The sequence below is a fragment of the Lycorma delicatula genome, chromosome 9 (genome assembly GCF_047948215.1).
Source record: "Lycorma delicatula isolate Av1 chromosome 9, ASM4794821v1, whole genome shotgun sequence".
In the NCBI taxonomy this organism is placed as follows: domain Eukaryota; kingdom Metazoa; phylum Arthropoda; class Insecta; order Hemiptera; family Fulgoridae; genus Lycorma; species Lycorma delicatula.
Genome location: NC_134463.1, coordinates 42,494,289 through 42,518,170, shown reverse-complemented (window position 1 = coordinate 42,518,170; position 23,882 = coordinate 42,494,289). Strand labels below are relative to the sequence as shown.

The following is a 23,882-nucleotide window of genomic DNA, read 5'->3' as shown; positions in this document are numbered from 1 at the left end:
TTAGTAAAGTGGAAAAAGCATTATGATAATAAAATATTACAAAATTGAAGATTATAGCTATTTAAGAAAATTGATTCAAAGAATCATTCATGAGTGTAATATTATGTCGGTATTTCTGTACATTTTAAGGATTGCAAGTAATGGATCAAGTTTGATTAGCGTCAGATTTTTTCATAGTATCATATGAAAAAATTATTTCAATTCCTAAAGTACATGTATTATAATGTAAATAATTTATTTCTAGATTAACAATTATGTTTAGGAATTCATGCAGTTAAAGTAAAAATTCAATTTTGTGTTTATTTAGTTGTTTTATTATTGTCTTTTTGTAGTTTCTATGAAGGAGAGGCAAGTGCTGCTAGCCGTGTATTTCTCAGCTGTGATATATTATATCAGAAATTTCTCTGTTACGTTGTGACTTCTAGAAATAAGCTAATATGTGTAAAAATTTTTCATGGACAAATCAAAGATTTCCTGAAGTAATACTTGGATCTGTATCATCATTACCTGCAAAAGATGCTGCTTATCTACCTGTAAGTATAAATGCATTTTTGAATAATGATCATTTTATAATTGTTATTATTTGTTGTTAGTTTTGTTATATTATTTGTTTCTTGGAGTTAATAAAATAATTTATTATAATATGTGTTTTTAAACTTAAGAATATATTTATATTTTTTTATTATTTGCGTTTAAAAGAGTATTAGTGCTTTGGTCATTAGAACTAAGAGCATGCGATAAACTGTGCTCAGACTTCTTAACTTTGATGGTCTACAGAAACCAATTCATTGAACTGGTACATCATCTTACTTCAAAACTTTCAATTTTAACAGGTTGAGTGCTACACCGTATTTTGGTTAAATTTATATCTCAACTTTTTTTGATTATAAATAGTACAAAAAACACAATAATAATACTTTACATATTTCTGATTAATTGTTACTTTAAAACAAATTCAAATATTTAAAAAAAAAACATTCAGCAAAAATGACCCAAAATTTTTTTTTGAATAATCAGTCTTGGATTTGTTCCTCGAGAGATAAATATGTCTCTCACTGCACTCAACCTGTTTTTCACATTTTTTGAAGTTAATACATTTTTTTACCTGGGATACTTATTTTACATTTATTTTTAATATTATTCATTATTTCTTAAAATATACACTTTTTATTTGGTTGCTAAAAGTTATTGTTTTTATCACATTTTATATATGCATATTCTTTTTAAGTATAATAATTTATTTTACTTATTTTTAATTTCTAAGTATAGTACAGCCCAGCTCCGCTATAACTTAACTTGATATACCGCGGATACAGATGTAACGCGGATTTTAACTTATCCCCCAAAAATTATCTGAAAAAATAAAATAGGATGAAGAACTAACTTGTTTCTATGTAAGTACACATTATACTGTATTAGCTTTTTCTATTAAACCATTATTGCTTGATTTTTTGCCTATTTTTTTAATTGTTTCTCTTTGTGATTTAAAATTTACTTCTCAAAATAATGTGGGTGTCACGTAAGTCCCCCGATAACCATGTTATAGCGAGGTTACACTGTATTCATGCCAATTTTTATTAGAATCTTAAATTCATTCATTTAAGACACTTTCTTTTGAATATGTTATGTATTTATGTTTGAACGAATAGTTATTTATTAATAGACACCCACATAGAATCTAATATTAATTTGTTAGATCAGCTGGAGTTATTTGATTCAACTCCTGCTTTGGTTGATATTTTCTATCCATCACACTTTCCATTGTTTTTATTTTCAAGAAAAGTAAATAAAAAAAAGCTTTGTAAAATATAATTACATAAAACTGCCTTTTTTGTCAAATTTTTACTCATTTGACGATGATAGATGTTTATTGGTACCTGATTGGTATGTTTATTGTACCTGATTAAGATTATTGAGTTTAAGTCCTTGTTTGTAGTAGTTAATAACTCAACAAAATTAAAGAATTTTTAGAGAAGTAGTGTTAGACTTAGGAGTTCTGAAATTAGTCAGTCAAAAGAATTTGCCTTTGAAAATGTAGGACTGGGAAAGATGATAAGATTTTACATTAATATTTTTCAAAAAAGTAGGACATGAGATAAGATGAAATTGATATATTAGATGAGATTAGAAGGCCTGGATTTACCTATTAAGATTATTGTGCAACCATCAGATAGAATATGGATTCAGTCCACTACCAACCTCTCTACCAGATAGCACCAGAAGGTTTTACAAGTTCCAACTTTCTCATTATGAACCTTACAGGGTCTGACCAAAAATACATCCACAAAACCAAAAATTGGGATTAGGAAAAGGCAATCTTTCCTCCTAGAAACTACAACGCAAGACTAACAGTTTTCCCCAGAAGTTAGTTGAAAGTGCACAGGTATCCATCTGATTATAATCCCTTAGATCATGGCATTATTATTCACATTGGGAGTAATTTGTTATTTATCATAATTTTGTATTTATCAGTTTCAAAGTTAATTGTGAGAAAAGTTGACTTTTTCCAGAAATGAAAGGTTACCTAAGAATAAATGAAGGATTTTTAAAATAACCTCACCCATCCCCTTAATTGTCTAATGTGTAGATGCATTTAAATGAACTGTTCAACCAGATCCCTGCAAGAACATATTCATGATAGTAAAGACATGATAATCATGTTACAAGATCGTATTTTTAAATCTATTTAATTGTTTTTTAAAAAAATTTAATTTATATGCGATTGTCTTGAACAACTTATGCAATCCTCACTTGAAAATTATAATTGGAATATTTTGGTTAGATTATTTGTAAATATTTGCTGAAGTAGTACCTTCAGTATAATTATTTCCATCAAACTAAATGAAAAAAGCACTGCTATAAACTGCTATGAGACATCTCTTAATTAGAATTTATTTTTACTTCTATCTTGCACGTTAAAAATTTGCGTATGGACTTGGCTTGAGGTCAAAGATAGTGAATCTTTTTTTCTTTTTAGATTTTTTTATGTTTATGCTAGAGGTTAATATTAATATTGGTTAAATTTATCCAGCAATATTTATAGATTATTGCTCTCCTCTTTTAACCTTTGCAAAAAATTAGTGGAAAAATCTTAAGTCCATTTTTTGTCTCTATAATGTCATGTAAATTTTTATTTTATTTAATACTGTATGTTTTCATGATGAATAACTGAATGACCCTACTATATTTTGTTACTGGAAGGAGGTTCTGGCTTATAAACATATAAAAGTCTGATGATAATAATTGTACACTTTCGTTAGTATTTATTTTTATAATAACATAAAGATATTGTAGAGAAGAAGGCTGGAGATTTGATTGAAAACTCATAACATAATTCAGATGTTTTACACAAATGGAAAAGCTATTTGTTGATAAATTATTAATGAAAACTTAAAACTTTTGGTAAAAGATTTGTTTCTTCAATGAAGAGTTATTATCATGTCAGTTAAGTTTTTTTTTGCTTTTCATTATCCTAGAATTTCATTTAAATTGGTTTAATATTTTTTGATGTGATGTTATTAAAATTGAGATCTGGAATGACTGTGTATATGGATGGTTTTAAAAGTAGCTTTTTTTTCATCTTTAGTTTGTGAACAATCTAGTGTGTTTTTATTAAATTGATAAAATATGAATTATTACACTTTTTGGAAAAGCATTCATAATTTTTTTGAGCATATTACTGAACATTTATGTAAGTACAACTCATTTAATTAAGAAATAGTAGTATGAATTATTTATGCAGTTATTTTTATGGTTATTGATTATTGTGTAGTGAGTGTTTTTAATATAGATAGTTTTTGCTTTTATTTCTTATAATAATAATCTAAAATCTTGATAGAAAGAAAAAGGAATTTAGTTTATGTAAGTAATGCAGTTTACTTTTCTTTAATATTTAATAAAGATAAAATTATTTTAATAAAAAAAAGTTTTTTTTTTTGTTTTTTTTTGTAGGCTTGTCAATCAAACTCCACATAATATTATTACATCATCTACTACTCCAAGCAGTTGGGGATCTTTTGGACGTTCTAGAAATCTTATGTCGCCAGCTACACCATCTGCTTTGGATGCTAGATTGGGCACCAGTCAACAATCTGTTATTGATGGTGAAAATGAACCTAAACCGATTGTTCCTGAATTATGCCTTTATTATTTGTGGTCTGAAAACCAAACTCTCTCTTGGTTAGTTTGAAAAATATTACCTTTCTCTCTCTCTCTCTCTCTCTCTCTCTCTATATATATATATATATATATATATTTTGTAAATAAACTGTAAACTGTATATGAAGAGAGTGCACATGCATGCACACACATACAGTGTTGTACATTGTAAGTGATATATTTTTATGACCAGATTTTTTTCAGGATTTCTTTGGCCATTATCATTTTTATTCTTATTTTACACCCTTCAATTTTCTATAATAGTATTCCCTGAGATGTAATGTAACTGTCAGGTCATTATGGATCCAGTTTACCATCTTAACCAGATCGAAAAGAACTTTGTTTTTACATGACTGCCCAAAAAGGAGTGTAATATATTGAGGGTGTATGTTCCACCATATTAGTTCAATGGCTGAACCGGTTTAGATATATGACTGACTCCCTGTTGGAATCTTTACATTATTGGGTGTGTCATAGGTTATATTAAATATATATATATATATATATATAGTAGTTTCTTTTGGAGGGGGTGAAAAATGTTTTCACGTTATCGTCACCCAGATTTGTAATAGTGGAGATTTGTCTGTGAAGCACAAACTGAATGATTCAAATCAATCGAATGGATAATATTACAAAAATAATAGAATTAAATTTTGTTAAAATAAATAAATTAAAAAAATTCTGTTTAATAATAATGGGCTTCCTGTGGAAACTGCGTGTGAGGCTAAAGTGGTGAGATGATGTGAGCACCTTGTGTGAGGGTATCAATCTGCTGGTAAGAAATGAGGTGCTGTTTTGGGTGGTGCAATGGAATTATAATATCTCTGCAAACAGTCGTCTGATTTTCAAAATTCAAACAGGGTATTTGTTAAGTTAAAGGCTAACTTTTGCACGCATCAGGTACCCTCTCAATCTAACAGATTTTGGTTATTGGGAAATGTTATATCTTCTAATTTTCAAAATTCAAACTGGGTATTTGCTAGTATAATACAAAATCACGATGGAACTAAATCAAAACAAAAATTAACTAATGTACACTTATGCTACACCAAGACCAACTTGAACCCAGTGAGCTCCCACAAACAGTCTTTGTAAAGTTTGATGATAGTATGATTAGAGGTAATGCTGTCGGCATTGGATTGAGGATCAAGCTCGCTATTGATGAATTTTATGTTTTAGGGAGACAGGGCAAAGTGAAACAGCGAATGCAGTCACTAATATTGTGCTGGGCTCTGACTGTGCATGAACTATAAGGGACTGAACTAGATAGAACTGAATATTTGAGCACTCACATTTTTGCCAAGGGCAGGCCAAAGTAACATTGTGTCGCGTGAGACGGTTGGAGAGTTTAGCTTGTTTGAATCCCTTGTATGATCCGCATGATAAAAAGTCACAAGAGACTTTTTATCATCAAATAAATAGATTGAAATGTTTACAGTTTCCTCATTTGGCTCCATACATTAATTACATTATATCCATAAGTTTTTGAATTGTAAATTTTTCTCAATTATCACTAAAAAGTATTAAATAATAAAAACAATTATAAAAATTAAAATAACGTGACTGCCAAAAAATAAAAAATAATAAATTGAACTAAAATAAAGAAAACAAGGTATGGACATAAAGGACTAAACATCATTATGCAGTATTTAATTAAGTAAAATAATGGGTGACCAGTCAACTTTCAGACAGCTTTAATTTATTTAAATATATTTTTCTTGTAGAAATAGCAGAGATTTACAGTTGTCTAATGGTTAAGTTCTCATCAGATCTTGCTTGCATTGGTTAAAATATTTTATCCAATGAAAATATTTAATGCAGTTGGGGAACTCTTTAATATATAGAATAATTACTATTCAGAGCTCTTTAATATAGGACAGTTACTATTCAGAGCCCCCCAACTGAGTTCTGTGAGAGACTTTTTATCATGTGGATCATACAGCAATTTTCTGGGATTCAAATGGCTAAACTCTCCAATCATCTCACGCGATTCAGTGCTGTAGGCGTGGCCCTTTGCAAAGATGTGAGTCTCAGATTTACGATAGCTCTATCTAGGGTAGTTCCTTGTAGTTTATGCCCGCTTAGATTCCAGCACAATATTAGTGGCAGCATACACCGTTTCACTTTGTCCTGTTTCCCTAAAGCATCAAATTCGACAATAGTGGGCTTGATCTTCAATCCGATCTTGACAGCATTATCTCTAATTATACTGTCATCAAACTCTACAAAGATTGTTTGCGGAAGCTCACCAGGCTCAAGCTGATCTTGGTGTAGTACAGGTCACTTGATTTTTCTGAGTATATCAGTTAATTATTTTTCTGGTTTGATTCCTTCGTGATTCTGTATTATACTAGCAAATATCCAGTTTGATTTTTGAAAATCGGAAGATCGGTTGCAAAGATATAACATTTCCTAATAACCGTGATCTGTTAGATCAAGAGTGTACCTGAGGCGTGCAAAAGTTAGCCTTCGACCTACTAACTTTTTATTTATTTATCTAGTAGTTGTGTTTATAAGTTGTATCATTGTATATTTGCTGCAGACTTATTTTCATGTATCAGATAAACAAACTACAATGTATAAAAAATAGAACCATTCAACAGGGTTCTATCCTCAATGATTTTTAGTAAAGTGGAAAAAGCATTATGATAATAAAATATTACAAAATTGAAGATTATAGCTATTTAAGAAAATTGATTCAAAGAATCATTCATGAGTGTAATATTATGTCGGTATTTCTGTACATTTTAAGGATTGCAAGTAATGGATCAAGTTTGATTAGCGTCAGATTTTTTCATAGTATCATATGAAAAAATTATTTCAATTCCTAAAGTACATGTATTATAATGTAAATAATTTATTTCTAGATTAACAATTATGTTTAGGAATTCATGCAGTTAAAGTAAAAATTCAATTTTGTGTTTATTTAGTTGTTTTATTATTGTCTTTTTGTAGTTTCTATGAAGGAGAGGCAAGTGCTGCTAGCCGTGTATTTCTCAGCTGTGATATATTATATCAGAAATTTCTCTGTTACGTTGTGACTTCTAGAAATAAGCTAATATGTGTAAAAATTTTTCATGGACAAATCAAAGATTTCCTGAAGTAATACTTGGATCTGTATCATCATTACCTGCAAAAGATGCTGCTTATCTACCTGTAAGTATAAATGCATTTTTGAATAATGATCATTTTATAATTGTTATTATTTGTTGTTAGTTTTGTTATATTATTTGTTTCTTGGAGTTAATAAAATAATTTATTATAATATGTGTTTTTAAACTTAAGAATATATTTATATTTTTTTATTATTTGCGTTTAAAAGAGTATTAGTGCTTTGGTCATTAGAACTAAGAGCATGCGATAAACTGTGCTCAGACTTCTTAACTTTGATGGTCTACAGAAACCAATTCATTGAACTGGTACATCATCTTACTTCAAAACTTTCAATTTTAACAGGTTGAGTGCTACACCGTATTTTGGTTAAATTTATATCTCAACTTTTTTTGATTATAAATAGTACAAAAAACACAATAATAATACTTTACATATTTCTGATTAATTGTTACTTTAAAACAAATTCAAATATTTAAAAAAAAAACATTCAGCAAAAATGACCCAAAATTTTTTTTTGAATAATCAGTCTTGGATTTGTTCCTCGAGAGATAAATATGTCTCTCACTGCACTCAACCTGTTTTTCACATTTTTTGAAGTTAATACATTTTTTTACCTGGGATACTTATTTTACATTTATTTTTAATATTATTCATTATTTCTTAAAATATACACTTTTTATTTGGTTGCTAAAAGTTATTGTTTTTATCACATTTTATATATGTATATTCTTTTTAAGTATAATAATTTATTTTACTTATTTTTAATTTCTAAGTATAGTACAGCCCAGCTCCGCTATAACTTAACTTGATATACCGCGGATACAGATGTAACGCGGATTTTAACTTATCCCCCAAAAATTATCTGAAAAAATAAAATAGGATGAAGAACTAACTTGTTTCTATGTAAGTACACATTATACTGTATTAGCTTTTTCTATTAAACCATTATTGCTTGATTTTTTGCCTATTTTTTTAATTGTTTCTCTTTGTGATTTAAAATTTACTTCTCAAAATAATGTGGGTGTCACGTAAGTCCCCCGATAACCATGTTATAGCGAGGTTACACTGTATTCATGCCAATTTTTATTAGAATCTTAAATTCATTCATTTAAGACACTTTCTTTTGAATATGTTATGTATTTATGTTTGAACGAATAGTTATTTATTAATAGACACCCACATAGAATCTAATATTAATTTGTTAGATCAGCTGGAGTTATTTGATTCAACTCCTGCTTTGGTTGATATTTTCTATCCATCACACTTTCCATTGTTTTTATTTTCAAGAAAAGTAAATAAAAAAAAGCTTTGTAAAATATAATTACATAAAACTGCCTTTTTTGTCAAATTTTTACTCATTTGACGATGATAGATGTTTATTGGTACCTGATTGGTATGTTTATTGTACCTGATTAAGATTATTGAGTTTAAGTCCTTGTTTGTAGTAGTTAATAACTCAACAAAATTAAAGAATTTTTAGAGAAGTAGTGTTAGACTTAGGAGTTCTGAAATTAGTCAGTCAAAAGAATTTGCCTTTGAAAATGTAGGACTGGGAAAGATGATAAGATTTTACATTAATATTTTTCAAAAAAGTAGGACATGAGATAAGATGAAATTGATATATTAGATGAGATTAGAAGGCCTGGATTTACCTATTAAGATTATTGTGCAACCATCAGATAGAATATGGATTCAGTCCACTACCAACCTCTCTACCAGATAGCACCAGAAGGTTTTACAAGTTCCAACTTTCTCATTATGAACCTTACAGGGTCTGACCAAAAATACATCCACAAAACCAAAAATTGGGATTAGGAAAAGGCAATCTTTCCTCCTAGAAACTACAACGCAAGACTAACAGTTTTCCCCAGAAGTTAGTTGAAAGTGCACAGGTATCCATCTGATTATAATCCCTTAGATCATGGCATTATTATTCACATTGGGAGTAATTTGTTATTTATCATAATTTTGTATTTATCAGTTTCAAAGTTAATTGTGAGAAAAGTTGACTTTTTCCAGAAATGAAAGGTTACCTAAGAATAAATGAAGGATTTTTAAAATAACCTCACCCATCCCCTTAATTGTCTAATGTGTAGATGCATTTAAATGAACTGTTCAACCAGATCCCTGCAAGAACATATTCATGATAGTAAAGACATGATAATCATGTTACAAGATCGTATTTTTAAATCTATTTAATTGTTTTTTAAAAAAATTTAATTTATATGCGATTGTCTTGAACAACTTATGCAATCCTCACTTGAAAATTATAATTGGAATATTTTGGTTAGATTATTTGTAAATATTTGCTGAAGTAGTACCTTCAGTATAATTATTTCCATCAAACTAAATGAAAAAAGCACTGCTATAAACTGCTATGAGACATCTCTTAATTAGAATTTATTTTTACTTCTATCTTGCACGTTAAAAATTTGCGTATGGACTTGGCTTGAGGTCAAAGATAGTGAATCTTTTTTTCTTTTTAGATTTTTTTATGTTTATGCTAGAGGTTAATATTAATATTGGTTAAATTTATCCAGCAATATTTATAGATTATTGCTCTCCTCTTTTAACCTTTGCAAAAAATTAGTGGAAAAATCTTAAGTCCATTTTTTGTCTCTATAATGTCATGTAAATTTTTATTTTATTTAATACTGTATGTTTTCATGATGAATAACTGAATGACCCTACTATATTTTGTTACTGGAAGGAGGTTCTGGCTTATAAACATATAAAAGTCTGATGATAATAATTGTACACTTTCGTTAGTATTTATTTTTATAATAACATAAAGATATTGTAGAGAAGAAGGCTGGAGATTTGATTGAAAACTCATAACATAATTCAGATGTTTTACACAAATGGAAAAGCTATTTGTTGATAAATTATTAATGAAAACTTAAAACTTTTGGTAAAAGATTTGTTTCTTCAATGAAGAGTTATTATCATGTCAGTTAAGTTTTTTTTTGCTTTTCATTATCCTAGAATTTCATTTAAATTGGTTTAATATTTTTTGATGTGATGTTATTAAAATTGAGATCTGGAATGACTGTGTATATGGATGGTTTTAAAAGTAGCTTTTTTTTCATCTTTAGTTTGTGAACAATCTAGTGTGTTTTTATTAAATTGATAAAATATGAATTATTACACTTTTTGGAAAAGCATTCATAATTTTTTTGAGCATATTACTGAACATTTATGTAAGTACAACTCATTTAATTAAGAAATAGTAGTATGAATTATTTATGCAGTTATTTTTATGGTTATTGATTATTGTGTAGTGAGTGTTTTTAATATAGATAGTTTTTGCTTTTATTTCTTATAATAATAATCTAAAATCTTGATAGAAAGAAAAAGGAATTTAGTTTATGTAAGTAATGCAGTTTACTTTTCTTTAATATTTAATAAAGATAAAATTATTTTAATAAAAAAAAGTTTTTTTTTTTGTTTTTTTTTGTAGGCTTGTCAATCAAACTCCACATAATATTATTACATCATCTACTACTCCAAGCAGTTGGGGATCTTTTGGACGTTCTAGAAATCTTATGTCGCCAGCTACACCATCTGCTTTGGATGCTAGATTGGGCACCAGTCAACAATCTGTTATTGATGGTGAAAATGAACCTAAACCGATTGTTCCTGAATTATGCCTTTATTATTTGTGGTCTGAAAACCAAACTCTCTCTTGGTTAGTTTGAAAAATATTACCTTTCTCTCTCTCTCTCTCTCTCTCTCTCTCTATATATATATATATATATATATATTTTGTAAATAAACTGTAAACTGTATATGAAGAGAGTGCACATGCATGCACACACATACAGTGTTGTACATTGTAAGTGATATATTTTTATGACCAGATTTTTTTCAGGATTTCTTTGGCCATTATCATTTTTATTCTTATTTTACACCCTTCAATTTTCTATAATAGTATTCCCTGAGATGTAATGTAACTGTCAGGTCATTATGGATCCAGTTTACCATCTTAACCAGATCGAAAAGAACTTTGTTTTTACATGACTGCCCAAAAAGGAGTGTAATATATTGAGGGTGTATGTTCCACCATATTAGTTCAATGGCTGAACCGGTTTAGATATATGACTGACTCCCTGTTGGAATCTTTACATTATTGGGTGTGTCATAGGTTATATTAAATATATATATATATATATATAGTAGTTTCTTTTGGAGGGGGTGAAAAATGTTTTCACGTTATCGTCACCCAGATTTGTAATAGTGGAGATTTGTCTGTGAAGCACAAACTGAATGATTCAAATCAATCGAATGGATAATATTACAAAAATAATAGAATTAAATTTTGTTAAAATAAATAAATTAAAAAAATTCTGTTTAATAATAATGGGCTTCCTGTGGAAACTGCGTGTGAGGCTAAAGTGGTGAGATGATGTGAGCACCTTGTGTGAGGGTATCAATCTGCTGGTAAGAAATGAGGTGCTGTTTTGGGTGGTGCAATGGAATTATAATATCTCTGCAAACAGTCGTCTGATTTTCAAAATTCAAACAGGGTATTTGTTAAGTTAAAGGCTAACTTTTGCACGCATCAGGTACCCTCTCAATCTAACAGATTTTGGTTATTGGGAAATGTTATATCTTCTAATTTTCAAAATTCAAACTGGGTATTTGCTAGTATAATACAAAATCACGATGGAACTAAATCAAAACAAAAATTAACTAATGTACACTTATGCTACACCAAGACCAACTTGAACCCAGTGAGCTCCCACAAACAGTCTTTGTAAAGTTTGATGATAGTATGATTAGAGGTAATGCTGTCGGCATTGGATTGAGGATCAAGCTCGCTATTGATGAATTTTATGTTTTAGGGAGACAGGGCAAAGTGAAACAGCGAATGCAGTCACTAATATTGTGCTGGGCTCTGACTGTGCATGAACTATAAGGGACTGAACTAGATAGAACTGAATATTTGAGCACTCACATTTTTGCCAAGGGCAGGCCAAAGTAACATTGTGTCGCGTGAGACGGTTGGAGAGTTTAGCTTGTTTGAATCCCTTGTATGATCCGCATGATAAAAAGTCACAAGAGACTTTTTATCATCAAATAAATAGATTGAAATGTTTACAGTTTCCTCATTTGGCTCCATACATTAATTACATTATATCCATAAGTTTTTGAATTGTAAATTTTTCTCAATTATCACTAAAAAGTATTAAATAATAAAAACAATTATAAAAATTAAAATAACGTGACTGCCAAAAAATAAAAAATAATAAATTGAACTAAAATAAAGAAAACAAGGTATGGACATAAAGGACTAAACATCATTATGCAGTATTTAATTAAGTAAAATAATGGGTGACCAGTCAACTTTCAGACAGCTTTAATTTATTTAAATATATTTTTCTTGTAGAAATAGCAGAGATTTACAGTTGTCTAATGGTTAAGTTCTCATCAGATCTTGCTTGCATTGGTTAAAATATTTTATCCAATGAAAATATTTAATGCAGTTGGGGAACTCTTTAATATATAGAATAATTACTATTCAGAGCTCTTTAATATAGGACAGTTACTATTCAGAGCCCCCCAACTGAGTTCTGTGAGAGACTTTTTATCATGTGGATCATACAGCAATTTTCTGGGATTCAAATGGCTAAACTCTCCAATCATCTCACGCGATTCAGTGCTGTAGGCGTGGCCCTTTGCAAAGATGTGAGTCTCAGATTTACGATAGCTCTATCTAGGGTAGTTCCTTGTAGTTTATGCCCGCTTAGATTCCAGCACAATATTAGTGGCAGCATACACCGTTTCACTTTGTCCTGTTTCCCTAAAGCATCAAATTCGACAATAGTGGGCTTGATCTTCAATCCGATCTTGACAGCATTATCTCTAATTATACTGTCATCAAACTCTACAAAGATTGTTTGCGGAAGCTCACCAGGCTCAAGCTGATCTTGGTGTAGTACAGGTCACTTGATTTTTCTGAGTATATCAGTTAATTATTTTTCTGGTTTGATTCCTTCGTGATTCTGTATTATACTAGCAAATATCCAGTTTGATTTTTGAAAATCGGAAGATCGGTTGCAAAGATATAACATTTCCTAATAACCGTGATCTGTTAGATCAAGAGTGTACCTGAGGCGTGCAAAAGTTAGCCTTCGACCTACTAACTTTTTATTTATTTATCTAGTAGTTGTGTTTATAAGTTGTATCATTGTATATTTGCTGCAGACTTATTTTCATGTATCAGATAAACAAACTACAATGTATAAAAAATAGAACCATTCAACAGGGTTCTATCCTCAATGATTTTTAGTAAAGTGGAAAAAGCATTATGATAATAAAATATTACAAAATTGAAGATTATAGCTATTTAAGAAAATTGATTCAAAGAATCATTCATGAGTGTAATATTATGTCGGTATTTCTGTACATTTTAAGGATTGCAAGTAATGGATCAAGTTTGATTAGCGTCAGATTTTTTCATAGTATCATATGAAAAAATTATTTCAATTCCTAAAGTACATGTATTATAATGTAAATAATTTATTTCTAGATTAACAATTATGTTTAGGAATTCATGCAGTTAAAGTAAAAATTCAATTTTGTGTTTATTTAGTTGTTTTATTATTGTCTTTTTGTAGTTTCTATGAAGGAGAGGCAAGTGCTGCTAGCCGTGTATTTCTCAGCTGTGATATATTATATCAGAAATTTCTCTGTTACGTTGTGACTTCTAGAAATAAGCTAATATGTGTAAAAATTTTTCATGGACAAATCAAAGATTTCCTGAAGTAATACTTGGATCTGTATCATCATTACCTGCAAAAGATGCTGCTTATCTACCTGTAAGTATAAATGCATTTTTGAATAATGATCATTTTATAATTGTTATTATTTGTTGTTAGTTTTGTTATATTATTTGTTTCTTGGAGTTAATAAAATAATTTATTATAATATGTGTTTTTAAACTTAAGAATATATTTATATTTTTTTATTATTTGCGTTTAAAAGAGTATTAGTGCTTTGGTCATTAGAACTAAGAGCATGCGATAAACTGTGCTCAGACTTCTTAACTTTGATGGTCTACAGAAACCAATTCATTGAACTGGTACATCATCTTACTTCAAAACTTTCAATTTTAACAGGTTGAGTGCTACACCGTATTTTGGTTAAATTTATATCTCAACTTTTTTTGATTATAAATAGTACAAAAAACACAATAATAATACTTTACATATTTCTGATTAATTGTTACTTTAAAACAAATTCAAATATTTAAAAAAAAAACATTCAGCAAAAATGACCCAAAATTTTTTTTTGAATAATCAGTCTTGGATTTGTTCCTCGAGAGATAAATATGTCTCTCACTGCACTCAACCTGTTTTTCACATTTTTTGAAGTTAATACATTTTTTTACCTGGGATACTTATTTTACATTTATTTTTAATATTATTCATTATTTCTTAAAATATACACTTTTTATTTGGTTGCTAAAAGTTATTGTTTTTATCACATTTTATATATGTATATTCTTTTTAAGTATAATAATTTATTTTACTTATTTTTAATTTCTAAGTATAGTACAGCCCAGCTCCGCTATAACTTAACTTGATATACCGCGGATACAGATGTAACGCGGATTTTAACTTATCCCCCAAAAATTATCTGAAAAAATAAAATAGGATGAAGAACTAACTTGTTTCTATGTAAGTACACATTATACTGTATTAGCTTTTTCTATTAAACCATTATTGCTTGATTTTTTGCCTATTTTTTTAATTGTTTCTCTTTGTGATTTAAAATTTACTTCTCAAAATAATGTGGGTGTCACGTAAGTCCCCCGATAACCATGTTATAGCGAGGTTACACTGTATTCATGCCAATTTTTATTAGAATCTTAAATTCATTCATTTAAGACACTTTCTTTTGAATATGTTATGTATTTATGTTTGAACGAATAGTTATTTATTAATAGACACCCACATAGAATCTAATATTAATTTGTTAGATCAGCTGGAGTTATTTGATTCAACTCCTGCTTTGGTTGATATTTTCTATCCATCACACTTTCCATTGTTTTTATTTTCAAGAAAAGTAAATAAAAAAAAGCTTTGTAAAATATAATTACATAAAACTGCCTTTTTTGTCAAATTTTTACTCATTTGACGATGATAGATGTTTATTGGTACCTGATTGGTATGTTTATTGTACCTGATTAAGATTATTGAGTTTAAGTCCTTGTTTGTAGTAGTTAATAACTCAACAAAATTAAAGAATTTTTAGAGAAGTAGTGTTAGACTTAGGAGTTCTGAAATTAGTCAGTCAAAAGAATTTGCCTTTGAAAATGAAGGACTGGGAAAGATGATAAGATTTTACATTAATATTTTTCAAAAAAGTAGGACATGAGATAAGATGAAATTGATATATTAGATGAGATTAGAAGGCCTGGATTTACCTATTAAGATTATTGTGCAACCATCAGATAGAATATGGATTCAGTCCACTACCAACCTCTCTACCAGATAGCACCAGAAGGTTTTACAAGTTCCAACTTTCTCATTATGAACCTTACAGGGTCTGACCAAAAATACATCCACAAAACCAAAAATTGGGATTAGGAAAAGGCAATCTTTCCTCCTAGAAACTACAACGCAAGACTAACAGTTTTCCCCAGAAGTTAGTTGAAAGTGCACAGGTATCCATCTGATTATAATCCCTTAGATCATGGCATTATTATTCACATTGGGAGTAATTTGTTATTTATCATAATTTTGTATTTATCAGTTTCAAAGTTAATTGTGAGAAAAGTTGACTTTTTCCAGAAATGAAAGGTTACCTAAGAATAAATGAAGGATTTTTAAAATAACCTCACCCATCCCCTTAATTGTCTAATGTGTAGATGCATTTAAATGAACTGTTCAACCAGATCCCTGCAAGAACATATTCATGATAGTAAAGACATGATAATCATGTTACAAGATCGTATTTTTAAATCTATTTAATTGTTTTTTAAAAAAATTTAATTTATATGCGATTGTCTTGAACAACTTATGCAATCCTCACTTGAAAATTATAATTGGAATATTTTGGTTAGATTATTTGTAAATATTTGCTGAAGTAGTACCTTCAGTATAATTATTTCCATCAAACTAAATGAAAAAAGCACTGCTATAAACTGCTATGAGACATCTCTTAATTAGAATTTATTTTTACTTCTATCTTGCACGTTAAAAATTTGCGTATGGACTTGGCTTGAGGTCAAAGATAGTGAATCTTTTTTTCTTTTTAGATTTTTTTATGTTTATGCTAGAGGTTAATATTAATATTGGTTAAATTTATCCAGCAATATTTATAGATTATTGCTCTCCTCTTTTAACCTTTGCAAAAAATTAGTGGAAAAATCTTAAGTCCATTTTTTGTCTCTATAATGTCATGTAAATTTTTATTTTATTTAATACTGTATGTTTTCATGATGAATAACTGAATGACCCTACTATATTTTGTTACTGGAAGGAGGTTCTGGCTTATAAACATATAAAAGTCTGATGATAATAATTGTACACTTTCGTTAGTATTTATTTTTATAATAACATAAAGATATTGTAGAGAAGAAGGCTGGAGATTTGATTGAAAACTCATAACATAATTCAGATGTTTTACACAAATGGAAAAGCTATTTGTTGATAAATTATTAATGAAAACTTAAAACTTTTGGTAAAAGATTTGTTTCTTCAATGAAGAGTTATTATCATGTCAGTTAAGTTTTTTTTTGCTTTTCATTATCCTAGAATTTCATTTAAATTGGTTTAATATTTTTTGATGTGATGTTATTAAAATTGAGATCTGGAATGACTGTGTATATGGATGGTTTTAAAAGTAGCTTTTTTTTCATCTTTAGTTTGTGAACAATCTAGTGTGTTTTTATTAAATTGATAAAATATGAATTATTACACTTTTTGGAAAAGCATTCATAATTTTTTTGAGCATATTACTGAACATTTATGTAAGTACAACTCATTTAATTAAGAAATAGTAGTATGAATTATTTATGCAGTTATTTTTATGGTTATTGATTATTGTGTAGTGAGTGTTTTTAATATAGATAGTTTTTGCTTTTATTTCTTATAATAATAATCTAAAATCTTGATAGAAAGAAAAAGGAATTTAGTTTATGTAAGTAATGCAGTTTACTTTTCTTTAATATTTAATAAAGATAAAATTATTTTAATAAAAAAAAGTTTTTTTTTTTGTTTTTTTTTGTAGGCTTGTCAATCAAACTCCACATAATATTATTACATCATCTACTACTCCAAGCAGTTGGGGATCTTTTGGACGTTCTAGAAATCTTATGTCGCCAGCTACACCATCTGCTTTGGATGCTAGATTGGGCACCAGTCAACAATCTGTTATTGATGGTGAAAATGAACCTAAACCGATTGTTCCTGAATTATGCCTTTATTATTTGTGGTCTGAAAACCAAACTCTCTCTTGGTTAGTTTGAAAAATATTACCTTTCTCTCTCTCTCTCTCTCTCTCTCTCTCTCTATATATATATATATATATATATATTTTGTAAATAAACTGTAAACTGTATATGAAGAGAGTGCACATGCATGCACACACATACAGTGTTGTACATTGTAAGTGATATATTTTTATGACCAGATTTTTTTCAGGATTTCTTTGGCCATTATCATTTTTATTCTTATTTTACACCCTTCAATTTTCTATAATAGTATTCCCTGAGATGTAATGTAACTGTCAGGTCATTATGGATCCAGTTTACCATCTTAACCAGATCGAAAAGAACTTTGTTTTTACATGACTGCCCAAAAAGGAGTGTAATATATTGAGGGTGTATGTTCCACCATATTAGTTCAATGGCTGAACCGGTTTAGATATATGACTGACTCCCTGTTGGAATCTTTACATTATTGGGTGTGTCATAGGTTATATTAAATATATATATATATATATATAGTAGTTTCTTTTGGAGGGGGTGAAAAATGTTTTCACGTTATCGTCACCCAGATTTGTAATAGTGGAGATTTGTCTGTGAAGCACAAACTGAATGATTCAAATCAATCGAATGGATAATATTACAAAAATAATAGAATTAAATTTTGTTAAAATAAATAAATTAAAAAAATTCTGTTTAATAATAATGGGCTTCCTGTGGAAACTGCGTGTGAGGCTAAAGTGGTGAGATGATGTGAGCACCTTGTGTGAGGGTATCAATCTGCTGGTAAGAAATGAGGTGCTGTTTTGGGTGGTGCAATGGAATTATAATATCTCTGCAAACAGTCGTCTGATTTTCAAAATTCAAACAGGGTATTTGTTAAGTTAAAGGCTAACTTTTGCACGCATCAGGTACCCTCTCAATCTAACAGATTTTGGTTATTGGGAAATGTTATATCTTCTAATTTTCAAAATTCAAACTGGGTATTTGCTAGTATAATACAAAATCACGATGGAACTAAATCAAAACAAAAATTAACTAATGTACACTTATGCTACACCAAGACCAACTTGAACCCAGTGAGCTCCCACAAACAGTCTTTGTAAAGTTTGATGATAGTATGATTAGAGGTAATGCTGTCGGCATTGGATTGAGGATCAAGCTCGCTATTGATGAATTTTATGTTTTAGGGAGACAGGGCAAAGTGAAACAGCGAATGCAGTCACTAATATTGTGCTGGGCTCTGACTGTGCATGAACTATAAGGGACTGAACTAGATAGAACTGAATATTTGAGCACTCACATTTTTGCCAAGGGCAGGCCAAAGTAACATTGTGTCGCGTGAGACGGTTGGAGAGTTTAGCTTGTTTGAATCCCTTGTATGATCCGCATGATAAAAAGTCACAAGAGACTTTTTATCATCAAATAAATAGATTGAAATGTTTACAGTTTCCTCATTTGGCTCCATACATTAATTACATTATATCCATAAGTTTTTGAATTGTAAATTTTTCTCAATTATCACTAAAAAGTATTAAATAATAAAAACAATTATAAAAATTAAAATAACGTGACTGCCAAAAAATAAAAAATAATAAATTGAACTAAAATAAAGAAAACAAGGTATGGACATAAAGGACTAAACATCATTATGCAGTATTTAATTAAGTAAAATAATGGGTGACCAGTCAACTTTCAGACAGCTTTAATTTATTTAAATATATTTTTCTTGTAGAAATAGCAGAGATTTACAGTTGTCTAATGGTTAAGTTCTCATCAGATCTTGCTTGCATTGGTTAAAATATTTTATCCAATGAAAATATTTAATGCAGTTGGGGAACTCTTTAATATATAGAATAATTACTATTCAGAGCTCTTTAATATAGGACAGTTACTATTCAGAGCCCCCCAACTGAGTTCTGTGAGAGACTTTTTATCATGTGGATCATACAGCAATTTTCTGGGATTCAAATGGCTAAACTCTCCAATCATCTCACGCGATTCAGTGCTGTAGGCGTGGCCCTTTGCAAAGATGTGAGTCTCAGATTTACGATAGCTCTATCTAGGGTAGTTCCTTGTAGTTTATGCCCGCTTAGATTCCAGCACAATATTAGTGGCAGCATACACCGTTTCACTTTGTCCTGTTTCCCTAAAGCATCAAATTCGACAATAGTGGGCTTGATCTTCAATCCGATCTTGACAGCATTATCTCTAATTATACTGTCATCAAACTCTACAAAGATTGTTTGCGGAAGCTCACCAGGCTCAAGCTGATCTTGGTGTAGTACAGGTCACTTGATTTTTCTGAGTATATCAGTTAATTATTTTTCTGGTTTGATTCCTTCGTGATTCTGTATTATACTAGCAAATATCCAGTTTGATTTTTGAAAATCGGAAGATCGGTTGCAAAGATATAACATTTCCTAATAACCGTGATCTGTTAGATCAAGAGTGTACCTGAGGCGTGCAAAAGTTAGCCTTCGACCTACTAACTTTTTATTTATTTATCTAGTAGTTGTGTTTATAAGTTGTATCATTGTATATTTGCTGCAGACTTATTTTCATGTATCAGATAAACAAACTACAATGTATAAAAAATAGAACCATTCAACAGGGTTCTATCCTCAATGATTTTTAGTAAAGTGGAAAAAGCATTATGATAATAAAATATTACAAAATTGAAGATTATAGCTATTTAAGAAAATTGATTCAAAGAATCATTCATGAGTGTAATATTATGTCGGTATTTCTGTACATTTTAAGGATTGCAAGTAATGGATCAAGTTTGATTAGCGTCAGATTTTTTCATAGTATCATATGAAAAAATTATTTCAATTCCTAAAGTACATGTATTATAATGTAAATAATTTATTTCTAGATTAACAATTATGTTTAGGAATTCATGCAGTTAAAGTAAAAATTCAATTTTGTGTTTATTTAGTTGTTTTATTATTGTCTTTTTGTAGTTTCTATGAAGGAGAGGCAAGTGCTGCTAGCCGTGTATTTCTCAGCTGTGATATATTATATCAGAAATTTCTCTGTTACGTTGTGACTTCTAGAAATAAGCTAATATGTGTAAAAATTTTTCATGGACAAATCAAAGATTTCCTGAAGTAATACTTGGATCTGTATCATCATTACCTGCAAAAGATGCTGCTTATCTACCTGTAAGTATAAATGCATTTTTGAATAATGATCATTTTATAATTGTTATTATTTGTTGTTAGTTTTGTTATATTATTTGTTTCTTGGAGTTAATAAAATAATTTATTATAATATGTGTTTTTAAACTTAAGAATATATTTATATTTTTTTATTATTTGCGTTTAAAAGAGTATTAGTGCTTTGGTCATTAGAACTAAGAGCATGCGATAAACTGTGCTCAGACTTCTTAACTTTGATGGTCTACAGAAACCAATTCATTGAACTGGTACATCATCTTACTTCAAAATTTTCAATTTTAACAGGTTGAGTGCTACACCGTATTTTGGTTAAATTTATATCTCAACTTTTTTTGATTATAAATAGTACAAAAAACACAATAATAATACTTTACATATTTCTGATTAATTGTTACTTTAAAACAAATTCAAATATTTAAAAAAAAAACATTCAGCAAAAATGACCCAAAATTTTTTTTTGAATAATCAGTCTTGGATTTGTTCCTCGAGAGATAAATATGTCTCTCACTGCACTCAACCTGTTTTTCACATTTTTTGAAGTTAATACATTTTTTTACCTGGGATACTTATTTTACATTTATTTTTAATATTATTCATTATTTCTTAAAATATACACTTTTTATTTGGTTGCTAAAAGTTATTGTTTTTATCACATTTTATATATGTATATTCTTTTTAAGTATAATAATTTATTTTACTTATTTTTAATTTCTAAGTATAGTACAGCCCAGCTCCGCTATAACTTAACTTGATATACCGCGGATACAGATGTAACGCGGATTTTAACTTATCCCCCAAAAATTATCTGAAAAAATAAAATAGGATGAAGAACTAACTTGTTTCTATGTAAGTACACATTATACTGTATTAGCTTTTTCTATTAAACCATTATTGCTTGATTTTTTGCCTATTTTTTTAATTGTTTCTCTTTGTGATTTAAAATTTACTTCTCAAAATAATGTGGGTGTCACGTAAGTCCCCCGATAACCATGTTATAGCGAGGTTACACTGTATTCATGCCAATTTTTATTAGAATCTTAAATTCATTCATTTAAGACACTTTCTTTTGAATATGTTATGTATTTATGTTTGAACGAATAGTTATTTATTAATAGACACCCACATAGAATCTAATATTAATTTGTTAGATCAGCTGGAGTTATTTGATTCAACTCCTGCTTTGGTTGATATTTTCTATCCATCACACTTTCCATTGTTTTTATTTTCAAGAAAAGTAAATAAAAAAAAGCTTTGTAAAATATAATTACATAAAACTGCCTTTTTTGTCAAATTTTTACTCATTTGACGATGATAGATGTTTATTGGTACCTGATTGGTATGTTTATTGTACCTGATTAAGATTATTGAGTTTAAGTCCTTGTTTGTAGTAGTTAATAACTCAACAAAATTAAAGAATTTTTAGAGAAGTAGTGTTAGACTTAGGAGTTCTGAAATTAGTCAGTCAAAAGAATTTGCCTTTGAAAATGTAGGACTGGGAAAGATGATAAGATTTTACATTAATATTTTTCAAAAAAGTAGGACATGAGATAAGATGAAATTGATATATTAGATAAGATTAGAAGGCCTGGATTTACCTATTAAGATTATTGTGCAACCATCAGATAGAATATGGATTCAGTCCACTACCAACCTCTCTACCAGCTTGAACTTGTGATGTACTGACGGACCAAGCGGCATGTATCCTGCAACACAGCCTTCTGCATTGGTCGGAACAAATTTGCTGGTGCTCCAACGGATCTTAATGAACCATGCAGAGAACGTGGAATCTTTCCCATCGCGCCCAAAACCACCGGGACCACCATTACGCTCTCCTGGTCCCAAATCTCCCTGACTTGTTCTGCAAGATCCCTATACTTCACTAGTTTTTCCGTGTACTTCTTGACTATGTTGGTGGACAATGGGATTGTGACATCAATCAGGAAGGTGATCGTAATACAGTTTATACTGATCGTTTTCTAATACAGGCTGAGGAGCATACTTAAAATGCGGGACTGAAACGGCAAGGAGACCCAGGTCCAAAGCGAGTCTCTGATGAAGTATCTTCGCCACGTTGTTATGTCAGACTGTATATTCCCTTGGAGCTAAAAACTGACACCCGCTAACGACATGTTCGATGGACTCGTTGGTCGATCCACAAAGACGGCACAGGTCAATGGTTACAGCAGGATCCTTGACGGCATGCTTTCTGTAGTTGAGTGTGCTGACGACCCTATCGTGTATAGCAAATACAAGGCCCTCCGTCTCAGCAAACAACTCGGCATACTCCAGCCAGGCCACAGACGCATCCCGATCAACCGCTTCATCCATAAGCGCCCCATAGTACCTCCCATGCAACTACCTCGAACGCCACCTATCCATCACACTGATCTCGGTGAAGGTATCCTCAAGGGGCTGAAATTTCTCATCAGACCAAAACTCATGCATATGTCAACACTGAACCTCTCGACTTATTTGACAAGTTGCCGGATCCCTTTTTCAGTGTCAGAAATAAGATTAATATCATCCATATACATGAGGTGGCTAAAACTGTACTCCCAAGAGCAAAACCCTTCATGGACTTCTGTAAGATGGAAGACAGAGGGTTCAACGCTAAGCAAAACCATAGAGCGCTCAAGGAATCGCCCTGAAAAATGCCTTGGTTGATCTGTGTTACTCTGACCTTAACGGGGTTCTTATCTGGAACAGTCAACAAAAGATTTGTGCACCACTTACCCATAACGACACTTAGGCACTCAACGACAACAGGATCGACTTTGTAGAGACGTAAGACCTCTATCAACCAGGAGTGCGGAACCGAGTCAAAGGCCTTCCTGTAGTCTATATAACCAGTATATAGGCTGCCCCGACTCTTCTTTGCCGTTACAGAGATAACGCTATCAATCACTAGCTGCTCTTTGCAGCCCCTACCACCCTGACGACACCCTTTCTGCTCCTCAGCTAAGATCTGATGCCTCTCAAGATGCTTATTGATT

General features: G+C 30.0%; 1 protein-coding gene across 4 annotated transcripts in view; it reads left to right on the top strand.

Moving 5' to 3' along the window:
• The window catches only part of LOC142330217 (anaphase-promoting complex subunit 1-like), a 32,911-nt gene extending 12,043 nt beyond the window's left edge, over positions 1-20,868 (top strand). The window contains exons 1-4 of one of the 4 annotated variants that reach the window (XM_075375361.1): positions 7,160-7,314; positions 10,733-10,960; positions 13,893-14,093; positions 17,512-17,638. In XM_075375361.1, the coding sequence (XP_075231476.1) occupies positions 7,298-7,314; positions 10,733-10,960; positions 13,893-14,043 (396 nt within the window). In that variant the 5' untranslated portion in view covers positions 7,160-7,297 and the 3' untranslated portion in view covers positions 14,044-14,093; positions 17,512-17,638. Of the gene's footprint in view, positions 1-332; positions 534-3,951; positions 7,315-10,732; positions 10,961-13,892; positions 14,094-14,836; positions 14,955-17,511; positions 17,740-20,673 lie in introns of those variants that run through there. The other 3 variants (XM_075375362.1, XM_075375363.1, XM_075375360.1) reach the window with 3 other exon arrangements.
• The last annotated feature ends 3,014 nt before the right edge of the window (positions 20,869-23,882 follow it).